The following is a 27,140-nucleotide window of genomic DNA, read 5'->3' on the forward strand; positions in this document are numbered from 1 at the left end:
AGAGATGAGACGGTTGCCAAAGGTTTGTTGGAGGAAAGCAATGTTGTTAACGGCAGTGTTACTGGTGGCGCCATCTTGCTGGAACCACTGTGAACTTAACGGCAGGTTTCGTGGACGACAAAATCTCCTGAGTTGTCTCACAAAACGATCAAGAATGGCTCTATATCGATACTGATTTACAGTAAGAGTCTCTCCATTGTTGTCTTCAAAAGAGTATGGTCCCACTATACCCCTCCCAGACACAGCGCATCAGATGGTTACACGCTTACTATGCTGTGGCCTCTCTACATCATTGTCAGGATGTTCAAATCCAAGGAAACGTGTTGTTTGCTTGTTTGTGAAACCATTAAGGTGCACATGACATTCATCTGTAAATCATACATCACTCAGAAACTCAGGTTCTTCATAGCAAATTGCTAACAATAAAACACAGTACTCAACTCTGGCTATTTTTTTTCTACAGTTCAAAGCTTGTCAAGTTTGTATCTTGTAGGGAAAACCACCAATTTTTTAAAAAATCCTTCGCATTGACGTATTGCTAATATTCAGTTTAAGAGAAGCTCGCATTGGGCTTCTTTTCGGTGACTATAAAACTTGCTGAAACACTCTTCCGTGGTTTTCATTTGTACAGACTGTAGTTGGGCGACCTGAAAAGCCCTTAAAAAAAGTCCTTTCGCTGTGTCAGAACACTACCTGTTCTTCAAAATTGTTCAACAACACTAAGAATTACAGCATTACTAGGCGGGGTTTTGTGGAAATGACAAGCTGACAAGTGTATGACAAGCTTGGCCCAACCGCACGTCCAATTCCGTATGAGCGAATATAATGCTCCATGATAAAAGCTTTCTTTAACGTTTTTAGCACCATGTTAGCAAAAACTAACTTCAAATAGGATAGAAGTAATGAACACGAAGCCGTTGCAATAATCGAATATTGAATAAGATGATCGAGAAGGCAACTACAGCTGATTCAGTTTCAATACTGTTTATTATTGCTAATACTATATATAAAGAAATTTATTAAATAATTTACCGTCAGTATTAAAATAAAAGTAAGTTACACACCAAGTGACGTCTACCAAGCTTTATTAAGGTGGCCTGCAAAACTTAAAATCCATACATCACTTCACATTTGAGATGTTCTGCGAACAGACAGACAATCGTACAGAAGTCACTCCGGCGAACAAGCCGTGACCGCCAAATCTTTGTCGTGATATCCTGCGATATAAAATAGCATAAGACTGTATTCGGTTCTGCAGACAGACAGACAACCGTACAGAAGTCACTCCGGCGAACAAGCCGTGACCGCCAAATCTTTGTCGTAATATCTTGCGATATAAAATAGCACAAGACTGTACTCGGTTCTGCGGACAGACAGACAATCGTACAGAAGTCACTCCGGCGAACAAGCCGTGACCGCCAAATCTTTGTCGTAATATCTTGCGATATAAAATAGCACAAGACTGTACTCGGTTCTGCGGACAGACAGACAATCGTACAGAAGTCACTCCGGCGAACAAGCCGTGACCGCCAAATCTTTGTCGTAATATCTTGCGATATAAAATAGCACAAGACTGTACTCGGTTCTGCGGACAGACAGACAATCGTACAGAAGTCACTCCGGCGAACAAGCCGTGACCGCCAAATCTTTGTCGTGATATCTTACGATATAAAATAGCACAAGACTGTACTCGGTTCTGCGGACAGACAGACAATCGTACAGAAGTCACTCCGGCGAACAAGCCGTGACCGCCAAATCTATTTTGCCTATTTTAAGCAAACTATTTGAAAAGTTGTTTTTAGTGCGAATGCTTCAGTTTCTGAATAAACACAATCAGCTCTCAAATGACCAATTTGGCTTCAGAAAGGGCAAATCGACAATAGATGCAATTGTGGGTCTTGTCGATATGATTGTAGAGGGTTTGGAAAGTCGAAATCACACTTTAAGTGAGTTTCTCGATTTATCTAAAGCTTTCGATTGTGTTGACCATATTACACTGCTTGACAGACTGGAATCGCATGGCATTCGAGGCGTGCCTCTCACATGGCTTAGTTCATTCCTAAGTCATAGAACTCAAGTTGTCCAAATTTCTAATCATATTTCAAATTCTGTAAATATGAGTTATGGAGTTCCTCAAGGATCCATTCTCAGTCCAATTCTCTTCCTGCTTTATGTTAATGACATAAAATCATCACTACCACACGGGAAAATCGTGCAGTATGCTGATGATACGACTCTTTGTTTTAAGGAATCTTCGAAATCAGATTTGGAACAAAACGCATTTGTTGGAATGAACAATTGTGTTCAACATTTTCATAGCCTCAATCTAAATACAAATTCATCTAAATCTAACGTTTTAAATTTTACTTTAAACCCAGTAGACTTTGAGTATGGACCTAGCGTTATGTTAGCGGATACAATACTAGAAGAAGTCTATTCCTCAAAATTCCTTGGAATTTACCTGGATCAAGGTTTGACATGGAATGTTCACATCGATCACGTTTGCTCAAAATTAGCCTCAGGCATTTATGTTCTGAGGTCTCTAGCCAAATACTGCCCAAGTCAAGTTCTGATAACGGTGTATTATGGCTTGATTTATCCACACCTCACTTACGGATTGGTACTATGGGGTGCTTGTGCAAGGAACCAATTTTCAAAAGTGTTTAAATTACAGAAGCGAGCGATCCGCACCATTGCAAAATTGAAGTTTAGAGAGTCGTGCAGGTCAACTTTCAAAAGGTTGCAACTGTTAACTCTGCCTAGCCTCTACATTTTACAAACAACGTTGTATTGTATGTCTAAATGTGCCTTGATTACGGGCCGAGACATTCACTCGTACGGGACTAGAGGCAGAGACAACTACCGAACTGGGAGACACAGGACGGTGGTTTATGAACGCTTGCCTTCACAGGCAGGGGTTCATTTTATTAACAGATTGCCTAATGAATTAAGAAAAGCCTCGACGCTCAAGGCGTTAAAAACTCGTTTAAAACGCTGTTTAGCGTCAAATACATTTTACAATGTAAAAGAGTTTCTGGAGTATGACTGGGAGACCACACAATAACAAGACTGACTCTCGAACGAAGTGGGAATTATTGGTGATGGATGAACGTGGAATGAGTGATCAAACGTATGTCTGAATGAGAGCTCGATGTGGTATGTATGTCCAAATTTTAACATATTTGACGTTTGCTATACAATGTATTTTGTCTCCGCAATAAAAAATTGACTATTGACTAATTGACTATTGACTATTTGTCGTGATATCTTGCGATATAAAATAGCACAAGACTGTACTCGGTTCTGCGGACAGACAGACAATCGTACAGAAGTCACTCCGGCGAACAAGCCGTGACCGCCAAATCTTTGTCGTAATATCTTGCGATATAAAATAGCACAAGACTGTACTCGGTTCTGCGACAAACAGACAATCGTACAGAAGTCACTCCGGCGAACAAGCCGTGACCGCCAAATCTTTGTCGTAATATCTTGCCATATAAAATAGCACAAGACTGTACTCGGTTCTGCGGACGGACAGACAATCGTACAGAAGTCACTCCGGCGAACAAGCCGTGACCGCCAAATCTTTGTCGTAATATCTTGCGATATAAAATAGCACAAGACTGTACTCGGTTCTGCGGACAGACAGACAATCGTACAGAAGTCACTCCGGCGAACAAGCCGTGACTGCCAAATCTTTGTCGTGATATTTTGCGATATAAAATAGCACAAGACTCTACTCGGTTCTGCGGACAGACAGACAATCGTACAGAAGTCACTCCGGCGAACAAGCCGTGACCGCCAAATCTTTGTCTTAATATCTTGCCATATAAAATAGCACAAGACTGTACTCGGTTCTGCGGACAGACAGACAATCGTACAGAAGTCACTCCGGCGAACAAGCCGTGACCGCCAAATCTTTGTCGTAATATCTTGCCATATAAAATAGCACAAGACTGTACTCGGTTCTGCGGACAGACAGACAATCGTACAGAAGTCACTCCGGCGAACAAGCCGTGACCGCCAAATCTTTGTCGTAATATCTTGCGATATAAAATAGCACAAGACTGTACTCGGTTCTGCGGACAGACAGACAATCGTACAGAAGTCACTCCGGCGAACAAGCCGTGACCGCCAAATCTTTGTCGTGATATTTTGCGATATAAAATAGCACAAGACTGTACTCGGTTCTGAGGACAGACAGACAATCGCACAGAAGTCACTCCGGCGAACAAGCCGTGACCGCCAAATCTTTGTCTTAATATCTTGCCATATAAAATAGCACAAGACTGTACTCGGTTCTGCGGACAGACAGACAATCGTACATAAGTCACTCTGGCGAACAAGCCGTGACCGCCAAATCTTTGTCGTGATATTTTGCGATATAAAATAGTACAAGACTCTACTCGGTTCTGCGGACAGACAGACAATCGTACAGAAGTCACTCCGGCGAACAAGCCGTGACCGCCAAATCTTTGTCTTAATATCTTGCCATATAAAATAGCACAAGACTGTACTCGGTTCTGCGGACAGACAGACAATCGTACAGAAGTCACTCCGGCGAACAAGCCGTAACCGCCAAATCTTTGTAGTGATATTTTGCGATATAAAATAGCACAAGGACTCTACTCGGTTCTGCGGACAGACAGACAATCGTACAGAAGTCACTCCGGCGAACAAGCCGTGACCGCCAAATCTTTGTCTTAATATCTTGCCATATAAAATAGCACAAGACTGTACTCGGTTCTGCGGACAGACAGACAATCGTACAGAAGTCACTCCGGCGAACAAGCCGTGACCGCCAAATCTTTGTCGTGATATCTTGCGATATAAAATAGCACAAGACTGTACTCGGTTCTGCGGACAGACAGACAATCGTACAGAAGTCACTCCGGCGAACAAGCCGTGACCGCCAAATCTTTGTCGTGATATCTTGCGATATAAAATAGCACAAGACTGTACTCGGTTCTGCGGACAGACAGACAATCGTACAGAAGTCACTCCGGCGAACAAGCCGTGACCGCCAAATCTTTGTCTTAATATCTTGCCATATAAAATAGCACAAGACTGTACTCGGTTCTGCGGACAGACAGACAATCGTACAGAAGTCACTCCGGCGAACAAGCCGTGACCGCCAAATCTTTGTCTTAATATCTTGCCATATAAAATAGCACAAGACTGTACTCGGTTCTGCGGACAGACAGACAATCGTACAGAAGTCACTCCGGCGAACAAGCCGTGACCGCCAAATCTTTGTCTTAATATCTTGCGATATAAAATAGCACAAGACTCTACTCGGTTCTGCGGACAGACAGACAATCGTACAGAAGTCACTCCGGCGAACAAGCCGTGACCGCCAAATCTTTGTCGTGATATCTTGCCATATAAAATAGCACAAGACTGTACTCGGTTCTGCGGACAGACAGACAATCGTACAGAAGTCACTCCGGCGAACAAGCCGTGACAATAATATATCTTGCCATATAAAATAGCACAAGACTGTACTCGGTTCTGCGGACAGACAGACAATCGTACAGAAGTCACTCCGGCGAACAAGCCGTGACCGCCAAATCTTTGTCGTAATATCTTGCGCTATATAAAAGCACAAGACTGTACTCGATTTGTTCAAAAATTTATTAATTTTGAGATTTTTAAATTGTCTGCATTTGTATCTATAAAGATACTTCCTAACGCTCTGCTTAATCTAAGTCGAGTATGCAAAACCCCGAGTTTACATGTCAGCTGGTTTTTGAGATATCGTGCTGACAGCCAGTTGTGTCACTTGTTTTCTGGGCTGAACCGATGATGTCGCGGTTAAGCGGGCCGTACTCGGAAAGTTAGTTTGCACAAGCGGGATTTTCTTTGATCATGTAATGAATTGTATTCAGTTCATGAACTGGGGCGAATATTTATTCTAAGCTTTCTCGAAAGTTTTTATTGAAAAATCTAAAAGAATTGATCGTTTAAATAGAAAATAAAGTGATAAAACCACATCAAAAGTTTAAATACACTATTTATGACTTAATTATTTTAAGCAGCATTTCCTGCAACGCCATCGACCTGCAAAGGTTCGGCTTATCGTACTTTATAGTTTTATTTAAATAATATTTAATTATAATAATATTAAATAACTAATCATACATTTTTATTAAATAAAATTAATAATTAATGAATAAATGTATTAAATTAAATATATAATATAATAATTTTTTACTAATATTAAAATTAATTAACATCTAATTTATATAGAAATTTACTTTATAATTTAGTATTACGGTCAGTATGGAATATAAAATACGTAGTAAAATGTAATAAATAAAATTAGGTGTACGTATATTTTATGACTGAATTCCAAGTTTATTTCCTAACTAGTTTTTGAACTGAGGAAGTTGGAAACTTGTTACTTCTCGGTTTAATAAATTTAACGCAATATCTGGAGCAGAAATGGGTTTCAATGAGATATCCGAGGCGTGACGTGACATGAGAGCAATAATGTGCAAGCCTTGGGGATATCAGTTATTCTTTCACCGACAGTAGCCATCCCTTCCCTGGGCCAGATCGAGACATATTTATCGGCATTCGCTTGTCTAGACCCCGACATTATTGATGCACGGCTCATTCCCCTGGAATGTATTTTCTGCTGAGTAAGTGCTAAACATTAATACTATCTATCTATATATATATATATATATATATATATATATATATATATATATATATATATACATTAAATTGTATAAATGGCAATAGCCTTATTTAATTTCAATAAACACAAAAAGTACTTGCTCCGCCGGGAGTCGAACCCGGATCTCTCACTTGCCGGGTGAATGTGCTACCATTACACCATAGAGCGCTTACTCTTTCCGATTCAATTATTTTGTATTTGGCCGTATCTGTCACATATGGGCAAGTACTTTTTGTGATTCAATGTTTATATATATATATATATATATATATATATATATATATATATATATAAATGAATGTTTGTGTGTTTGTCTTTTATGGAATCTTGAACTATGCGGCCGATCATTATGAAAATTTGTATGTATATGTATTTTTTCCGCTGAGAAGGTTTATATGCTACGACCATTGATGTAACTCGCCACCAGACGGCGCTGCAAAAGATAAAAGTTTTCAAATCGCCTGCACATTATAAACTGCAATTGCAAGGCAGTTACGTATATTAACTTCCAAATACTATTTGAAGGCGCTAAGTTATGATGTCTTTAAAATAAGTTTCTGGTTGAACTTAAAGGTTGAGTGTTAGACCACTTTATAATAAAGGACATGTACGTGTACAATACACTTTTGATAGATTTTCATGATCGTGACATCAAGGCAAACTCTACATTGGCGATGGAAATATAATTTACTTAACTAGAAATGCTCTTACACGGGCAAACCTTACGAAAAGCGTGCGAAGCCGCGGGAAACAGTAGTAGTAAATAAATTAGTACATATGTTTTGTTGTTTTATTTTACAGATTTGGTAAAATTCAATATTTAAAGAGAGATAAAATAAAATCAAGAACTCATTTAGTGACAAAAACAGTTGCGATTAAAAATTGACATTGAAATAAATATGTGTTCAAAATCTTCATCCTGATTTCGGCAGCTACAAAGGATGTAAATATGCGGCCTTAATCTAGGAAGTGGTTGATCGTGCCAGTAATGTTGGATTGTTTATTATTGTACAGACATTATTGAATCACTTTAAATTGATTGATAAGTAAAATTATAAATGTTTTGTATCATACTGCACAAATAATAGCTAGATTTTATACTTAAGTTGGTCCATAAAGATATTGTTTGTTTAGAGCGTTGACATCAAACTTTATTAGTCGGTAGAAGTAAATGCACAAAACACAGATATTATTAAGAAAGTCTAACAGTTTTGAGCTATATTTTAATAAAAATAAAATGAAACGTGTAAGTTTTAATTTTGTTTTTTTGTACGACAAAACCCGTAGTTCACCCCTCGGAGCAAAAGTGCCTTTATGCGCTTAATCTTATTTCCTCCATTTTATGAAAACTTCTATTTGATGGGAATGATAAGATAATCGTATACCTATAGGACCCAACACAAACAATTCTATATCCTGTGAATAACTACGAGATCGATTGAAAACACACATTTTTAGTTCACACAATTGTGCGTAGACAAAATATTCCCATGCAAAATTCACTTTTATACTAAACTATTATTGATCAAGCACGTACAGAATATATGTAAATACTCTGAAGACAATCAATCAAAGGGTTTAAAACGTTGCAATTAACCGCTTTCTTAGTTTATCCTTCCCAAAAACCTAATTTGGAATTGATTTTTTTTTAAATTTGGTTACTTTCGTCAAACAAATATTTTAAAGTCTTGAGTAACAAACCTGTCTGTGATCCAGGCCAAATTGATTGTACCTTATCCTGTAAATCAAGAACTGCCGCATAAGCTAGGCTGGCAACTATCCAAAGCCGCAAATCGCTTTACAATTTCCTCTTCTAATATTTTTCTTTCAGTCAGTTTAGGGTGAAGAGAGTTCGGTGTTTAAAACGAGCGGAATTAATATTGACCCATTACAAAATGTTGAAGTGTTTTGATCAATATTATTGCAACGATAAATGTGATATTTGTTGTGTACGATGGAGACCATGTACTCTGAGGCTGAGGCCGGACAAGTGATAGGAAGTACTAACAAAATGGTGAAGTGTTTTGATCAAATGTGATATTTGTTGTTTACGATGGAGACCATGTACTATGAGGTTGAGGTCGGACAAGTGATAGGAAATACTAACAAAATGGTGAAGTGTTTTGATCAAATGTGATATTTGTTGTGTACGATGGAGACCATGTACTATGAGGTTGAGGCCGGACAAGTGATAGGAAGTACTAACAAAATGTTGAAGTGTTGTACGATGGAGACCATGAACTCTGAGGCTGAGGCCGGACAAGTGAGAGGAAGTACTAACAAAATGTTGAAGTGTTTTGATCAAATGTGATATTTGTTGTGTACGATGGAGACCATGTACTATGAGGTTGAGGCCGGACAAGTGATAGGAAGTACTAACAAAATGTTGAAGTGTTTTGATCAAATGTGATATTTGTTGTGTACGATGGAGACCATAACTCTGAGGCTGAGGCCGGACAAGTGAGAGGAAGTACTAACAAAATGTTGAAGTGTTTTGATCAAATGTGATATTTGTTGTGTACGATGGAGACCATGTACTCTGAGGCTGAGGCCGGACAAGTGATAGGAAGTACTAACAAAATGTTGAAGTGTTTTCATCAAATGTGATATTTGTTGTGTACGATGGAGACCATGTACTCTGAGGCTGAGGCCGGACAAGTGATAGGAAGTACTAACAAAATGGTGAAGTGTGTTTTGATCAAATGTGGTATTTGTTGTGTACGATGGAGACCATGTACTATGAGGTTGAGGCCGGACAAGTGATAGGAAGTACTAACAAAATGTTGAAGTGTTGTACGATGGAGACCATGAACTCTGAGGCTGAGGCCGGACAAGTGATAGGAAGTACTAACAAAATGGTGAAGTGTTTTGATCAAATGTGATATTTGTCGTGTACGATGAAGACCATGTACTATGAGGTTGAGGCCGGACAAGTGATAGGAAGTACTAACAAAATGTTGAAGTGTTGTACGATGGAGACCATGAACTCTGAGGCTGAGGCCGGACAAGTGAGAGGAAGTACTAACAAAATGTTGAAGTGTTTTCATCAAATGTGATATTTGTTGTGTACGATGGAGACCATGTACTATGAGGTTGAGGCCGGACAAGTGATAGGAAGTACTAACAAAATGTTGAAGTGTTTTGATCAAATGTGATATTTGTTGTGTACGATGGAGACCATAACTCTGAGGCTGAGGCCGGACAAGTGAGAGGAAGTACTAACAAAATGTTGAAGTGTTTTGATCAAATGTGATATTTGTTGTGTACGATGGAGACCATGTACTCTGAGGCTGAGGCCGGACAAGTGAGAGGAAGTACTAACATAATAATTTTTATTTCCAAACTAACAGTTACAAGTTGCATAAATATCTTAAGGGATTCACACTGTATGAACAACAAAAGTTGTTAGTTGCTCTTTTATAAGAATTCACAATTTTATTGAATATTACGAAAATTTCCCCCCAGATAAACAATAAATCCTCCTTTCCAAATCCACGTTGAAATTGATGCCATCAAATGAAAATGTTGTTTTTGTAATTATTTACACTGTGAGTTATCGTTGAAAGGCGATAAATACAAATTGTTATTACATTTTAAAGTTAAAAGTTAAGAAAGAAACACTTATAATATTTTGATTGACTCTAATCAGAACAAAAATATTTTAAATATCTTCGACGTGGTATTTGGACAAAGTTTTGAAAACGAAAAGCTCAAGAATATATAGTTACGTGTGTAAAGACCGTAGGTTAAAGTTAAAAGTTAAGAAAGAAACACTAATAATATTTTGATTGACTCTAATCAGAACAAAAATATTTTAAATATCTTCGACGTGGTATTTGGACAAAGTTTTGAAAACGAAAAGCTCAAGAATATATAGTTACGTGTGTAAAGGCCGTAGGAATTTTGCTTAATGACATCTTATTTAAGTAAAAATGAATTCTTACAGCTTTTTACAATACAGCGGTATTGTAAAATATCCTTGAGAAACGTTAAACTGATACATAATATTTACATTTATGTTTAACCCTGCGGTTATCAGTTAGTAAGCTAACCATTAAGCCTAAACAGCAGACGAATTTTACTGGCTTGAAATTAGTTTATTTATACGTAATTCTGATGTCCTATTTCAACGTATAGGTGTTCAGTTTAATAAAGTTACTTTATTAAACCCACTGTTTGATTTTAAAATAACTTAATTATATTACAAATATAATATATTAAATTTACAATTATAAAACCAACTTATTGCAAGAATGTTAAGGAGCTTTTGTATTTATTTAGTTCAAAATCACATTATATTATGGGTTGAAAAGTTAACTCATATCATATTATTGCATTGTTAAACTCTTCAGCGAATTCTTAAGAAGTCTCTGAAGTTGGCCGGCCGCAAAGTTAGAAGCTCTTCAAGCCACAAGAAGTTGGCAAGATATTTGACTTATTTTAAACAAATTCCCAACTATTTTCCTTCAAGACACTTGGGACAGAGTTTCTTTTGCTTGGTTTTCTGTAAAATTAGGATCTACCGGTGTTACATAACTAGGTATGCGTTCAGCTCCTTTAATGCTAATTACCGCAGGAGGGGAAAAACCTATGTTTGTTTACCTTATTTTATTTTGAAGATTCAAACTCTTGAAAGTCAAAGGTCACCTGTAAGCGTTGAGGTAGCCTGAATGCCACTGATTTGCACAGCTCTCATACTTTAAATGTTCTACTAGAAATTAAATTGTACACGAATTTAAACTTTGATAAGATAAAAGTGTCAATTGAGAAAGTTTCATAAAGCCGTAATTTAATCTCCGTTATACAACCGAAATATGAAACCCTTAGATGTGATATAATCATTTATCTCAGCATACATAAAAAATTACTGTTCTGGTACACCAAATATTAAAATGTTTTGATTACCCTAATTATTTTCAAACTAATTCAAATTTTGTTTTTAATGCAACTATGTTTGTTTCTTTGAACCTTTAAAACAAGACACACACAAACGTATCCTTAATTCTTAGTTTTTTGTGTGTCTATAGTCATGACTATTATATAAGTATTTCGGTTCAAACATAAATTTTTATTCATTGTTAAAAGTTTGTTACTGACGGTGGAAGGTTTAAAAGGATTTCGGTTATTTGCCACCTTTATTTGCTACAAAATGTATAAAACAACGTTCCGATGATTGAAATCTAGGATAGATAAGATAGGATGAATAGGATATTCATCAGGTAAAGATATTACCCATTTTCATGATGTTCTTTCTATATTTCTTTTCTTTATATTGTAATAATGATTTTCTTTATTGCGTCAAAACTTACAGGATTGCATGTATGCGTCAGGTACATTAATCATTATATACATTTTCATTGATTATATTGCAGTTGTAGCTATTCAATTGTATAACAGAACTGTGGTTTTGACTTTATTCTTATTTTTCAATAGTTTTAAATAATTTTATCCCAGAATGTTCAGCTCGCGATCAAGGTGTATTCCAAGGAACTTAACGGATTCGGCCTCTTCCAAAAGAACATAGTCCATCATTTCCGTGGGACGATACTCTTGTTCGTGTTGATGCCGAGGGCAAAACTGTATTGAGTTTTTCAAATTGAATCTTGAGAAATATTCGATGAATGAATTTAAACCGATGAATGATTTCACTTTAAGATAATTTTTAGATTTCTATTTAATACAGAGTCGTGTCATCAGTATAATATAGAATCACCTTTCCATTCTGGATTGATGTATTAAACCTGTTGACATAAATAAGGAAGATATTGATTCCTGATGGACAACACAGGGCATCTCGACCCTGTTAGACAGATCATTCGAAATTCGTACGCATTGTTCTCTATCAAAATTAATTGTAGAATTTAATACGAGTCACCACTATCAGCATGCGGGTATTAAAATGAATCGTTTTATGCTTAATATTTTAATTAGATTTTAAGAAACGACGAGAGCCAATCATACGGCAAACCCTTAATACCACTAGTCCATAACTACTGCAACAGTGTCGCATGATGTACACAGGCAAAAACATCGAAGAGGTCGAGAAATATGCCCATGACACGTTCTCTTCTCTCCAGGCCATCGACAACATTATGAATAAGTTAGTTACGGCATCGATAGTTGATTTGTCTCTCCTAAACCCGAACTGTTCAGGACAGATAATTTCGAAGCGGTCAATGAATTGTTCAAGCTGATTCAGGAAAGCTTTTTCAAAAACTTTGCTAAGAACCGGGAGAGCAGAAATTGGACGATAGTTGCTTGAGATGCAATGATCGTCTTTTTTGTAAATTGGAATCAAACGGTGTATGAAAGCAAAAGTTGTCATTCCAAATTTGGTTCCTGTTTATCCAATTCAGCCCAAGTTCTTCCGGAATGATTGTCTGAAACGAGTGCACTACGGTCCATAAAGGAGGAGTTTCAGCTTTGGATATGATTCTCCAAGAGATAAGTAGCTTCAAGTCAATCGTAGAGGGATTACTGTTCCCGTATCTTACATTACGGATGAATGATTGTCTGAAACGAGTGCACTACGGTCCATAAAGGAGGAGTTTAAGCTTTGGATATGATTCTAGTAGCTTCAAGTCAATCGTAGAGGGATTACTGTTCCCGTATCTTACATTACGGATGAATGATTGTCTGAAACGAGTGCACTACGGTCCATAAAGGAGGAGTTTCAGCTTTGGATATGATTCTCCAAGAGATAAGTAGCTTCAAGTCAATCGTAGAGGGATTACTGTTCCCGTATCTTACATTACGGATGAATGATTGTCTGAAACGAGTGCACTACGGTCCATAAAGGAGGAGTTTAAGCTTTGGATATGATTCTAGTAGCTTCAAGTCAATCGTAGAGGGATTACTGTTCCCGTATCTTACATTACGGATGAATGATTGTCTGAAACGAGTGCACTACGGTCCATAAAGGAGGAGTTTCAGCTTTGGATATGATTCTCCAAGAGATAAGTAGCTTCAAGTCAATCGTAGAGGGATTACTGTTCCCGTATCTTTAATAATATTGCTATGGAACCTCATTTCTCCTAAATTATGAACACCACAAGACACTGTCTTCCAAGCCAGTATTCCCATGATTACTTCAGTTTCAATTTAAAAGATTACAGTTAAAAATCAGATGAATTTTTTATGACAGGGAATAAAGCCGATTTCTCCCACAGTCAGCTGAATGTTGTATGATTTCGAGCATGTTCTCTTAACATTCATGGTGATTCTGTAACGCGAGTTTGAATAAAGAAAGTTTAAGACACTAACGTTACAAATAACAATGATTGACTCATTTATCCAGGGCACAGTACCAGTTGACACATAACAGACTAAGTGAATGAAGTTAATGTTTTACTCCAGTAGCAGAGTGTACTGTATACAAACTCTTGAATCATTAGAATTTTTTATTGGTTCCATGAGCTGCCGCTATATTTAAATTGTAACTGTAGACGTACGTACCTCGAGTCTGGACGACAGGGGTGCCACTCCGTGGTCTTGAGCGTACACCGTGAGCCAGTAGTGGGCTTTGGTTTCCGCGTCCAGCACAGCCAAAGTCTTAATGTGCCCTGTAAAAATAAATATTTTAGTAGCTAATATTTAAATAACGACTCTCACAATATTTTTGTACATAATTATGCACATAGAAATGTGGTAACATGCGTAATTTTATTACCTGATGTATGCATCGAATTCCATGTAGATAGCTTATAACTAAAATATTTTAAAAAGTCAAATATTAGAAGCGGCTAGTTTAGATTACTTTTAAACATTAAACACATTGAAATCACACAAATGCATGCTGATAACTCCTTGCCTCCTTAATTACTTAAAAATTTTCAATTTAAATAAAGTTGTTCTCCATGTTTCCAAACACTAATGTTGAACAAACAACAAGTTGAAAACGAGACAGTGGATTTCCTTGATTATGTTAAAACAGTTCTTATTTGAAGTGCTGTACTTAGTGGTTTTACGTTTCCCCACTTCTCTCAACTCGCCTTTAACTGCTAACTACCATTCAGGAAATGTTTATAGGAGCGCCTAAGGTTTAAATGTCGAGTTTAGTTCCATTTCACTTTCCTTTTATTGCAGCGTCTGGCACCTGACAGTCTCACACTTGACTCAGTGAATCTGGAGTCATGTTCGTCTTAAGAGATCCACAGAAAGTCGGCGACGAGGAAGCTCAAAACGAACCTTTACATTGTTTTGATATCAGAAACACCTATAAATATGTGAAATGGCAGTCTCATTGTCTCGTCAGTGCTCAATAGTGTCTGGCACCTGACAGTCTCACACTTGACTCAGTGAATCTGGAGTCATGTTCGTCTTAAGAGATCCACAGAAAGTCGGCGACGAGGAAGCTCAAAACGAACCTTTACATTGTTTTGATATCAGAAACACCTATAAATATGTGAAATGGCAGTCTCATTGTCTCGTCAGTGCTCAATAGTGTCTGGCACCTGACAGTCTCACACTTGACTCAGTGAATCTGGAGTCATGTTCGTCTTAAGAGATCCACAGAAAGTCGGCGACGAGGAAGCTCAAAACGAACCTTTACATTGTTTTGATATCAGAAACACCTATAAATATGTGAAATGGCAGTCTCATTGTCTCGTCAAGTGCTCAGTTGCGCCTGGCGACCTGAAATGGTTTGTATGAGTCTTTAGCGGATGTACCACGACAAGAATCAAATTCAATGGAAGTGATTTTAAATCGCAACCATGATTTCATCAAATTTATCGTAAAATTAAATATTTACTGTATATTACCACTTCATACGCATAGAAAAGAAAGAAAACTCTAAGTTTACTTTGATCGACTTGAATTTTTTTAGGCCATCAACAACATTTATCAACCTTAGTTATTTTACAACTACGCAGAATATGTACACATATTTGTTCTAAATGTTCCACACTACTTATACACCGTAACAAATATTACACAGTGCGGAGCTCTGCCACACAAACCGCGTTCGTTATAACCCCACACATTAATACCTTGTATAGTTCTCATTGCTGTGACTGCTTACCCGTCACTAAACTCGTTGTTTAGTTGAGCTCGACTGGTGAGTGCGGAGCTCTGCCACACAAACCGCGTTCGTTATAACCCCACACAATCATACCTTGTATAGTTCTCATTGCTTTGACTGCTTACCCGTCACTAAACTCGTTTAGTTGAGCTCGACTGGTGAGTGCGGAGCTCTGCCACACAAACCGCGCTCGTTATAACCCCACACATTCATACCTTGTATAGTTCTCATTGCTTTGACTGCTTACCCGTCACTAAACTCGTTGTTTAGTTGAGCTCGACTGGTGAGTGCGGAGCTCTGCCACACAAACCGCGCTCGTTATAACCCCACACATTCATACCTTGTATAGTTCTCATTGCTTTGACTGCTTACCCGTCACTAAACTCGTTGTTTTGTTGAGCTCGACTGGCGAGTGCGGAGCTCTGCCACACAAACCGCGCTCGTTATAACCGCACACATTCATACCTTGTATAGTTCTCATTGCTTTGATACCCAACTCGTTGAGCTCGACTGGTGAGTGCGGAGCTCTATCGTTATCATTCATATGCATTGCTTTGACTGCTTACCCGTCGTACTCGTATAGTTCTCATTGTGACTGCTTACCCGTCGTTGTTTAGTTGAGCTCGACTGGTGAGTGCGGAGCTCTGCCACACAAACCGCGTTCGTTATAACCCCACACATTCATACCTTGTATAGTTCTCATTGCTTTGACTGCTTACCCGTCACTAAACTCGTTGTTTAGTTGAGCTCGACTGGTGAGTGCGGAGCTCTGCCACACAAACCGCGCTCGTTATAACCCCACACATTCATACCTTGTATAGTTCTCATTGCTTTGACTGCTTACCCGTCACTAAACTCGTTGTTTAGTTGAGCTCGACTGGTGAGTGCGGAGCTCTGCCACACAAACCGCGTTCGTTATAACCCCACACATTCTTACCTTGTATAGTTCTCATTGCTTTGACTGCTTACCCGTCACTAAACTCGTTGTTTAGTTGAGCTCGACTGGTGAGTGCGGAGCTCTGCCACACAAACCGCGTTCGTTATAACCCCACACATTCATACCTTGTATAGTTCTCATTGCTTTGACTGCTTACCCGTCACTAAACTCGTTGTTTAGTTGAGCTCGACTGGTGAGTGCGGAGCTCTGCCACACAAACCGCGCTCGTTATAACCCCACACATTCATACCTTGTATAGTTCTCATTGCTTTGACTGCTTACCCGTCACTAAACTCGTTGTTTAGTTGAGCTCGACTGGTGAGTGCGGAGCTCTGCCACACAAACCGCGCTCGTTATAACCCCACACATTCATACCTTGTATAGTTCTCATTGCTTTGACTGCTTAATAATAATAATAATAATAATATTCTTTATTGCGTGAAACAATTAAAATATTGCATGGCATGCGTCAACACAACTATATAAAGTAAATAAGTACATCAGATAAATGATGTTGGTCAAGGTAAATACATACAAGAATTATATTACATTGCATGTGTCAGAACCGGGGATTTCGTGGTTATTGTTAATTTTAAAAATTTTCATCCCGGCGGCCCATCATGAACTCATCAGTTGAGTAAAATGCCTTTGACATAAGAAAATGTTTTAGTCGAGTTTTGAATTGTTTTGTTTCATTGAGTTGTTTGATGCCCTCAGGGAGCCCATTGATTAGTCTGACTCCAACTTGAGATGGTAAGTGTTCGAAAGCTGCCGTTTTGTGCTGTTCGACTCGAAAGTTATTCCTGCCTCTAGTCCCATATTGGTGGACATCCCTGCCCCGTACCAACTCGCATTTAAGTCGGCAGTACAAGGCCACCTCGAGAATATAGAGACAGCGAAGGGTCAGCAATCCAAGCTCCCTAAAGGCATATTTGCACGACTCTCTGGGGTTTAATTTTGAAAGAATTCTTACGGCTTTCTTTTGAGATCTGAAAACTCTTTCAAATCTGTACTTGGGACAGCTTCCCCACAATCTCAAGCCATATGTCAAATGTGGATGTATCAGACCGAAATAGGCCATTTTTAATACATCCACCGAACAAAATTTTGCAAGATTGCGCAGGACATAAATTCCCGAAGCAATCTTAGAGCAAACGTTTTCAATGTGATCGTCCCATGTCAGCCCCCGATCAAGGTACATTCCAAGGAACTTAATGGAGTCTGTTTCTTCCAGAAGGAAATCGTCCACCATCACCGCGGGTCGGAGCTCTTGTCCTTGTTGCCGAAGGCAAAAATGTATGACGTTTGATTTGGAACTGTTTGTTTTCAGATTGATTCTGGAGAAATATTCGATGCATGAATTCAATTCAATGAATGACTCCATTTCAAGTTCGTTTATTGATTTTGATCTGATGCAGAGAGTCGTATCGTCAGCATATTGAATTAATTTTCCATTCTGGATTGTAGAATTCAATCTGTTGATGTAAATTAGAAAAAGGGCTGGTCCTAATATTGATCCCTGTGGGACACCGTAGGGCATTTTGACTTTGTCTGACAAGACACTCGCAATCTGCACGCACTGCTCTCTATCTTTAAATTGTTCTCCAAAAATTTTAATTATCATCTAAATTTATGCTGTCCTACTAAAACAATCAAAATTTGCCCGAGAAGGCAAACAACAAATGGATCACAAAAGGAATATTGGTATCGAGAGAAAAACTTAAATTTTTCTCCGAAATTCAAAAAACTACTTCAAACGAAGATTTCAAAAATTTTTTTTCGGAATTACAAAAGAATTTACAAAAAAGTGATCCAAGCTGCGAAAAGCATATGATGTCTTCTAAATCAATCATCTCGTCAAAAAATGTTTCTAAAACTGTTTGGGGCATCATAAACAATAAAAAATGAATCACAGACCAAATAAAAATCAAAATAGGGGATAGGCTTGTAGAGGATGCGACTGAGGCTGCGAACGAGTTTAACAGATTTTTCGCGTCTGTTGCTGGTGAGCAAGGTCCTTGTCCATCTCCTCCGCAAGTAAACCCCACGCGAAGACAGAGCCCAGTGTCATCATTGGCTTTGGGTCCTGTAGTTGAGGATGAGCTCGAAAGAAATTATTCAACAGCTCCGGCAAAAAAAATCAAACGATATTAATTTAATGTCTGTGTGGCTCATTAAAAGATGCTCAAAGCATATTGTGAGTCCATTATCCCAATTAGTCAATCATTCTTTTCAACAAGGAGTTTTTTCCCTCGCTCCTTAAAATCGCGAAAGTAACTCCAATTTTTAAAAAAGATGATCCCAGCTCAACCAATAATTATAGGCCTGTTCTCAATTTTGCCCGCATTGAGCAAAATTTTTGAAAAACTCTTTTTAAACTAGAATGCTTCAGTTTCTAAACAACCATAACCTGCTTTCTGAACTCCAATTTGGTTTCAGGAAGGGGAAATCGACTACAGACGCCGTTGTGAGTCTTGTCGAAATGGTTGTAGAGGGGTTAGAAAGTCGAGACTCCACATTAAGTGTGTTTCTCGACTTATCTAAGGCATTTGACTGTGTTGACCACTCGAAATTGCTTGACAAACTTGAATCTCATGGCATCAGAGGCGTGCCGCTCCAATGGATTAGCTCATTTTTAGGCCACAGAACACAAAATCGTCCAAATCTCAAACAAATTCTCTGAACCGATTCAGCTGAGCTATGGTGTCCCTCAGGGATCAATACTCAGTCCGATTCTTTTCCTCATCTATGTCATATGACATGGAGTCATCACTACTGCATGGAAAACTTGTGCAGTACGCTGATGACACGACACTTTGTTTCACCAACAAATCAAAAACTATTCTGGAACAGCAAAATTTTTCTTGACACCAACAATTGTGTGTCCAACACTTTAACAGCCTCAACCTCAAAGCAAATTCTTCAAAATCAAATTTCTTGACTTTCGCGTTGCGATCAGGAAACTCAATGACGGGCCAGCGTTTTATTGGATGACTTTTTCCTGGAGGGGAAGTCGACTGTTCAAAAATTCTCGGAATATTCCTGGATCGGGGATTGACTTGGAATTATCACATTGATCATGTTTGCTCAAAACTGGCCTCGGGCATCTATGTATTGAGGTCTTTAGCCAAATACTGCCCCAGTCAGGTACTGATGACGGCTTATTATGGCTTGATCTACCCCCACCTCACCTACGGTTTGGTGCTGTGGGGAGCCAGCGCAAACTATCATTTTTTCAGGGCATTCAAATTGCAGAAGCAAGCGATTCGCATAATCGCACAGCTAAGGTTCAGAGAAACATGCAAGGAAGCTTTTAAAAAAACTGCAACTGTTGACTCTGCCGTGTCTCTACATCCTAGAGACAATCTTTTTTTGTATGTCTAAATGTGCCATGACACGTGGCCGAGACATACATTCGTATGGGACAAGAGGCAGAGATACCTACCGAACTGGAAGTCACAGGACGGGGGTTTACGAACACTTGCCTTCGCAGGCAGGAGTTCGTTTTCTCAACAAGTTGCCAAATTCAATCAAAAACGCCCCAACGCCCAAGGCATTAAAAGCTCGTTTAAAAACGCTTTTTAGCGTCTCAAGCATTTTATAGTGCTGACGAGTTTATGGCATTCGACTGGGTGACCGCACAATTGGAACACTGACAACCAGCGTTGGAAAATGGGAAAAATTGGCAAGAGTGAATGTGGGGCGACTGAATTTCTGTATGTTTGACTGGTCTCAATGTGGAGTGATTGGTCCAAATTATAGAAAAATGACTATTGCTATACATTTTTGTAATGTTCTGGCAAAATAAAAATGATTTGATTTGATTTGATTTGATCTTTTAAATAAGACGAGATCCAATCGTGCGGCAGTCCCCGAATACCACTTGACCACAACTGGTGCAACAGTGTTGCATGATGCACACAGTCAAAAGCTTTAGAGATACTAAACTCGTTGTTAAGTTGAGCTCGACTGGTGAGTGCGGAGCTCTGCCACACAAACCGCGCTCGTTATAACCCCACACATTCATACCTTGTATAGTTCTCATTGCTTTGACTGCTTACCCGTCACTAAACTCGTTGTTTAGTTGAGCTCGACTGGTGAGTGCGGAGCTCTGCCACACAAACCGCGTTCGTTATAACCCCACACATTCATACCTTGTATAGTTCTCATTGCTTTGACTGGTTACCCGTCACTAAACTCGTTGATTAGTTGAGCTCGACTGGCGAGTGCGGAGCTGTGCCACACAAACCGCGCTCGTTATAACCCCACACATTCATACCTTGTATAGTTCTCATTGCTTTGACTGCTTACCCGTCACTAAACTCGTTGTTTAGTTGAGCTCGACTGGCGAGTGCGGAACTCTGCCACACAAACCGCGCTCGTTATAACCCCACACATTCATACCTTGTATAGTTCTCATTGCTTTGACTGCTTACCCGTCACTAAACTCGTTGTTTAGTTGAGCTCGACTGGCGAGTGCGGAGCTCTGCCACACAAACCGCGCTCGTTATAACCCCACACATTCATACCTTTTATAGTTCTCATTGCTTTGACTGCTTACCCATCACTAAACTCGTTGTTTAGTTGAGCTCGACTGGTGAGTGCGGAGCTCTGCCACACAAACCGCGTTCGTTATAACCCCACACATTCATACCTTGTATAGTTCTCATTGCTTTGACTGCTTACCCATCACTAAACTCGTTGTTTAGTTGAGCTCGACTGGTGAGTGCGGAGCTCTGCCACACAAACCGCGTTCGTTATAACCCCACACATTCATACCTTGTATAGTTCTCCTTGCTTTGACTGCTTACCCGTCACTAAACTCGTTGATTAGTTGAGCTCGACTGGTGAGTGCGGAGCTCTGCCACACAAACCGCGCTCGTTATAACCCCACACATTCATACCTTGTATAGTTCTCATTGCTTCCTCTTAGTCCAAGAGCGCTATTGATTTGTAGATAAAAAAAATCAAAGGCCAGTCCGCCTGTGTCTGTTCATCAGCCCGTCTGTGCGGTCACTCTCGATGGAAATGTTCTAGACACTTGAAACTTAAGGGTAAAAAGGTAAAAGTCCAATCTGTCGGTATTTACATTTCCTCTTTTGAAAATAAATAAAGTATACATTTCATACATTAAAATGTCAATTACATTAAAACATATTGATAAAACTCAAGGCCAAAGGATGTACTTTTACATACAATGAAACTATTTTTATCATTTAGTAAAATTCCCAATAAACACAAAATATTGATTACTCATGATAAACGGGATACTTTTGCAAAAAAATTAAACTATACATTTCCATACATTCAAATCTCAAAGAAACCAAACATATTGTTTAAAATTTCAGGACAAGGCATACACTTCTGTAAATAAAATTTAACTGTACATTGCACACATTTTTATTTTGATATCCGAAATAAACACAAAAATAAAAATATCATGACAAAGGTCATTCTTATACAAATTATGAAACCGCACATACTGGCTTAGGGGTGATTTAGCATTTAATCGTCAGCGACAGTCCCAACCAACCCATTCAGTTTTTCGGGAACGGCGGTTATAGCAAGATTAATTAAGCTGCTTGGATGGGTGACCGCTGAGCGATCCTGTCCTTGCAGGCAGCCCGCCTGCCCGGCCATTTTTAGTGATACGGAAGTCGCTTTTAACCCGTGGGCCCCCGGGTTAAGTTTTATAGATGGCTTATCAGCTCTACCTTCGCTTGATGAAAAAGACATCCTTTCACCTTTTTTTACTTTTAGGCCGGGACTAAACCCGAGCTCGTTTGAATCGTAATAATTGGAAGTAATATCATTATATTACTAATTTGAACTCGTACAATTATCGGGTACAATTACTTTCCTCTTGTTTTACTCATGTCAATACTAGCATCACAGGTAGAATTGTTTGATCAGATGAAATATTACTTATTCGTTTAGGTTCAGCAACATTGCCCATCAGTGTTGTCCTAAGATATGTATATACACATTACGGAAAACACATAATTACAGAAATATTATAACTAGAAAATCCATTGAGATATGTATATACACATTACGGAAAACACATACGAGAGTTTTAATTACAGAAATAATATAACTAGAAAATCTATTGAGATATGTATATACACATTACGGAAAACACATACGAGAGTTTTAATTACAGAAATAATATAACTAGAAAATCCATTGAGATATGTATATACACATTACGGAAAACACATACGAGATTTTAATTACAGAAATAATATATAACTAGAAAATCCATTTGAATTATAAGAGAAAAGAATTAACGTTGAGTACTATCATCGAATGAGAGATTGCTCCCCAGATATTAACAGTAGAAGATATCAGAAAGAGTGGCCACCATTACGATGAATTGGCGCCGAGAGGGGAAATGACCTCTTACTTCAGCTGTTTCGCTGAAATTAGTGCCAACCCATTTAGTGTAATTTGATTCATCCAAATTCATTTCCTTCACAGTGCGCTGTGTAATTTTCTGGAATTGTGAAGGCATTATGTGGATTTTATTTCACTTCTAAATGAATATTGAAATATAGTGGTATCTTTCAACAGAAAAAGTAATATTCAATTGTACACTACCGGTGCATAATCAAGTGATAATAAACATAAAGAAAACGTCAGGATCGTTCTCGATAGTTTTACACATTATAACAGCTCGTATTGAAGATATCCTATATTATGTTGCAACTATTGAAAAAAATGTCATATCGTATGTAATAAATTACATTGTTGAATAGTTGGGCTAAAAAATTAATAATGGAATCTTTTATATTATGTTTTATGTGGCAGGACTAATCACCGGCTTCCGGTAAAAGCGAGGTTAATCCAACAGCACTAAATTAGCCTGTCTCAGCCACTAGCTAATCCCTCGATCCGTGTCCTTAAGTATTTAGGTATGCGCAATATATTATCTACACCTAATACTTGTTTTTAATGATTCAATAAATGTTTTAAGCAATTATTTATAAACTTACTCATCATTAAATCTAGATTTTTCAATATGATCCGTAAAAGTATGTTTGTGTTATACATATGCTATGTATATACATATATATATATATATATATATATATATATATATATATATATATATATATATATATATATATATATATATATATATATATATAATTTCAATAAACATTAAATCACAAAAAGTACTTGCTCCGCCGGGAGTCGAACCCGGATCTCTCACTTGCCGGGTGAATGTGCTACCATTAAACCACAGAGCGCTTACTTTTTCCGATTAAATTATTTTGTATTTGGTCGTATCTGTCACATATGCGTTTAAATAAGCAAACTAACATATGATCGGAAGACCAAATACCTGTCAAACGACTTTTATTTACATTAAACTGTATAAATGGCAATACAATGTGTATATATATATATATATATATATATATATATACAATTTATTATAAGCTCTGAAAATGCTTAAACTGGATTTGATAATGGACAATCCCCTATACCACGGTACAAGATCATTTATAATGTTTTATGATTACATAGTTTGGACGTGAATGTGAAAGAGAAAGCCTTTAAGAAGTTACTTAGTAAAATGAAAGAATGTATAAAAACAGTTGGACTTTAGGTTTTATGTAGTATACAAACTTTATGTAACAGTTTTAAAGACTTTCAGCTCCGTTCATTAAATATTATGTAATATTTACAATAACATCGAAAGGGCTAATACCAGATAAAATACAAAATTAAGTTATTTGAAATAATTTCTTCAAATTAAAAGTGAGGGTCATTGCCAACGACCAATAGTCCTGTATGTTATTACATGCCTATTGGTGGTGTACGTGCAACTACAGAACTGGCAGAACGTACCTGACCAATAATCTTGTATGTTATTGCCTACATGCCTATTGATGGTGTACGTGCAACTACAGAACTGGCAGAACGTGCCTGACCAATAATCCTGTATGTTATTGCCTACATGCCTATTGATGGAGTACGTGCAACTACAGAACTGGCAGAACGTGCCTGACCAATAATCCTGTATGTTATTGCCTACATGCCTATTGATGGTGTACGTGCAACTACAGAACTGGCAGAACGTGCCTGACCAATAATCCTGTATGTTATTGCCTACATGCCTATTGATGGTGTACGTGCAACTACAGAACTGACATAACTTGCCTGACCAATAATCCTGTATGTTATTGCCTACATGCCTATTGATGGTGTACGTGCAACTACAGAACTGGCAGAACGTGCCTGACCAATAATCCTGTATGTATTAAATGCCTATTAGTGGTGTACGTGCAACTACAGAACTGACATAACTTGCCTGACCAATAGTCCTACATGTTATTACATGCCTATTGGTAGTATACGTGCAACTACAGAACTGACAGAACTTGCCTGACCAATAGTCCTGCATATTATTACATGCCTATTGGTAGTATACGTGCAACTACAGAACTGACAGAACTTGCCTGACCAATAATCCTGTATGTTATTACATGCCTATTGGTGGTGTACGCGCAACTACAGAACTTGTATGACCATTAGTCCTGTATGTTATTAAATGCCTATTAGTGGTGTACGTGCAACTACAGAACTTGTATGACCATTAGTCCTGTATGCTATTACATGCCTATTGGTGGTGTACGTGCAACTACAGAACTGACATAACTTGCCTGACCAATAGTCCTACATGTTATTACAAGCCTATTGGTAGTATACGTGCAACTACAGAACTGACAGAACTTGCCTGACCAATTTGGGCTGAAAACAAAACCAATCAGGACTTCATGAATACAGGGAACAGTTGGCAGCTACTGTTGTAGAGATGAGTGCCACCCCCCTCCTACCCGCTCCCCACAACACACACAGTTACGGACTCACCTCTGCCGCTACTATTGCAATGGTAATCATTAAAGTTCGCTCTTCCTGTAGATAACACAAATCTCAAACTGTACATTATATCTTCATGGCAGTCATGAGTACGCATGAGTAGCATATGACGCGTTAGGAGGACATAATTACGGACTTTGGCTATGGCTAATTGTATACAAACGTTTTGAAAACACGTGTTTGCTCACTTCCTCAGCTTTAAACATCCAAGAAGATGGAGTTAAAGAATCGATTTGATGGTTTCCATTCAAACTCATCTTGGGTTTAGGGTTTTCAACTGAGGAAGACAACTTCTTAAAACGTAAATTTTCATTTTTTGCTTACGATGTTATATTACGACATCCCCACAAGTTATATACGAAAAGGATTATTTGGCTAACAAGAGTTTTCCTTGGCGAATTGTTAAAAACGCTAACAATGCGACATTTCAAACCGGTGAAATAGTCCATTTTATTTTTTCCTTGAAAAAGTAACGATGCCACATAGAATTAGGATGCATTTACTTATAACAAGAAATATTGACGTAAATAATCTTTAGTTTAATATAAATTTTGCTTGACGACTTGCTAAAAACTCAAAAATCAAGAGGTTTCGAAAAATTATATTTGCTCCCTTCGTCAAGTGTTGGATCCTAAAAATAATGTTTACAGGTAAAAGTTCAAGAAAGGGAGGCTGAATTATTGATTTATTTCAGAGATTTTTTAACATTACGACATCCCCACAAGTTATATACGAAAAGGATTATTTGGCTAACAAGAGTTTTCCTTGGCGAATTGTTAAAAACGCTAACAATGCGACATTTCAAACCGGTGAAATAGTCCATTTTATTTTTTCCTTGAAAAAGTAACGATGCCACATAGAATTAGGATGCATTTACTTATAACAAGAAATATTGACGTAAATAATCTTTAGTTTAATATAAATTTTGCTTGACGACTTGCTAAAAACTCAAAAATCAAGAGGTTTCGAAAAATTATATTTGCTCCCTTCGTCAAGTGTTGGATCCTAAAAATAATGTTTACAGGTAAAAGTTCAAGAAAGGGAGGCTGAATTATTGATTTATTTCAGAGAATTTTTAACATTATATTTGTGATTGTGAAATAAGTTTCAAAAACGCTAATATAATAGATTAAACAGTTAAAAATACTAAATGGAGTCACAGTAGATGTATTAAAATTCCAAAATACAATATCTTCCAAGCATAATATATAAATTAGCGTCTGGTTACGTGGTTCAAATGCGGAAACAGCGTGTTGTACAAGGAAGTGTGCCATCATTTTTACATTAGCGGAGTTATTTGTTTAGAGTGGAAGAGGTAGGGTCTGGAGTGCACGCGCACGCATCCATAAATCAGCAGTTAGCAAGTTGATGAAGAAGACGGCGGGCACCGGATTTAGCAAGCGCTAGGGCTAACGATGACAGATAACAACGGGGATCTCCTCCACAGCATGATTGTGTTAATGTAGTGTTTCATTATGGCTTCAACATCCCAAGACAAGTCTGACAGTATTGACATTCTAAACAATCCAAGCTTGACACACCCCATGTGTTACTGTAGTTCCTTTATAGCTTCAACATCCCAAGACAAGTCTGACAGTGTTGGCATT

The 27,140-nt window shown here is 38.1% G+C and overlaps 1 protein-coding gene across 1 annotated transcript in view; it reads right to left on the reverse strand.

Moving 5' to 3' along the window:
* Positions 1-16,257, reverse strand: part of LOC124358589 (protocadherin gamma-B7-like) — a 29,475-nt gene extending 13,218 nt beyond the window's left edge. Inside the window, exons 1-2 of the mRNA XM_046810893.1 lie at positions 16,080-16,257; positions 14,141-14,253 (exon numbers count right to left, since the gene is read on the reverse strand). Coding sequence (XP_046666849.1) covers positions 14,141-14,253; positions 16,080-16,257 — 291 coding nt within the window. The remainder of the gene's footprint in view (positions 1-14,140; positions 14,254-16,079) is intronic.
* Positions 16,258-27,140: the final 10,883 nt, after the last annotated feature.

The sequence above is a fragment of the Homalodisca vitripennis genome, chromosome 3, assembly GCF_021130785.1.
Source record: "Homalodisca vitripennis isolate AUS2020 chromosome 3, UT_GWSS_2.1, whole genome shotgun sequence".
Lineage (NCBI taxonomy): Eukaryota > Metazoa > Arthropoda > Insecta > Hemiptera > Cicadellidae > Homalodisca > Homalodisca vitripennis.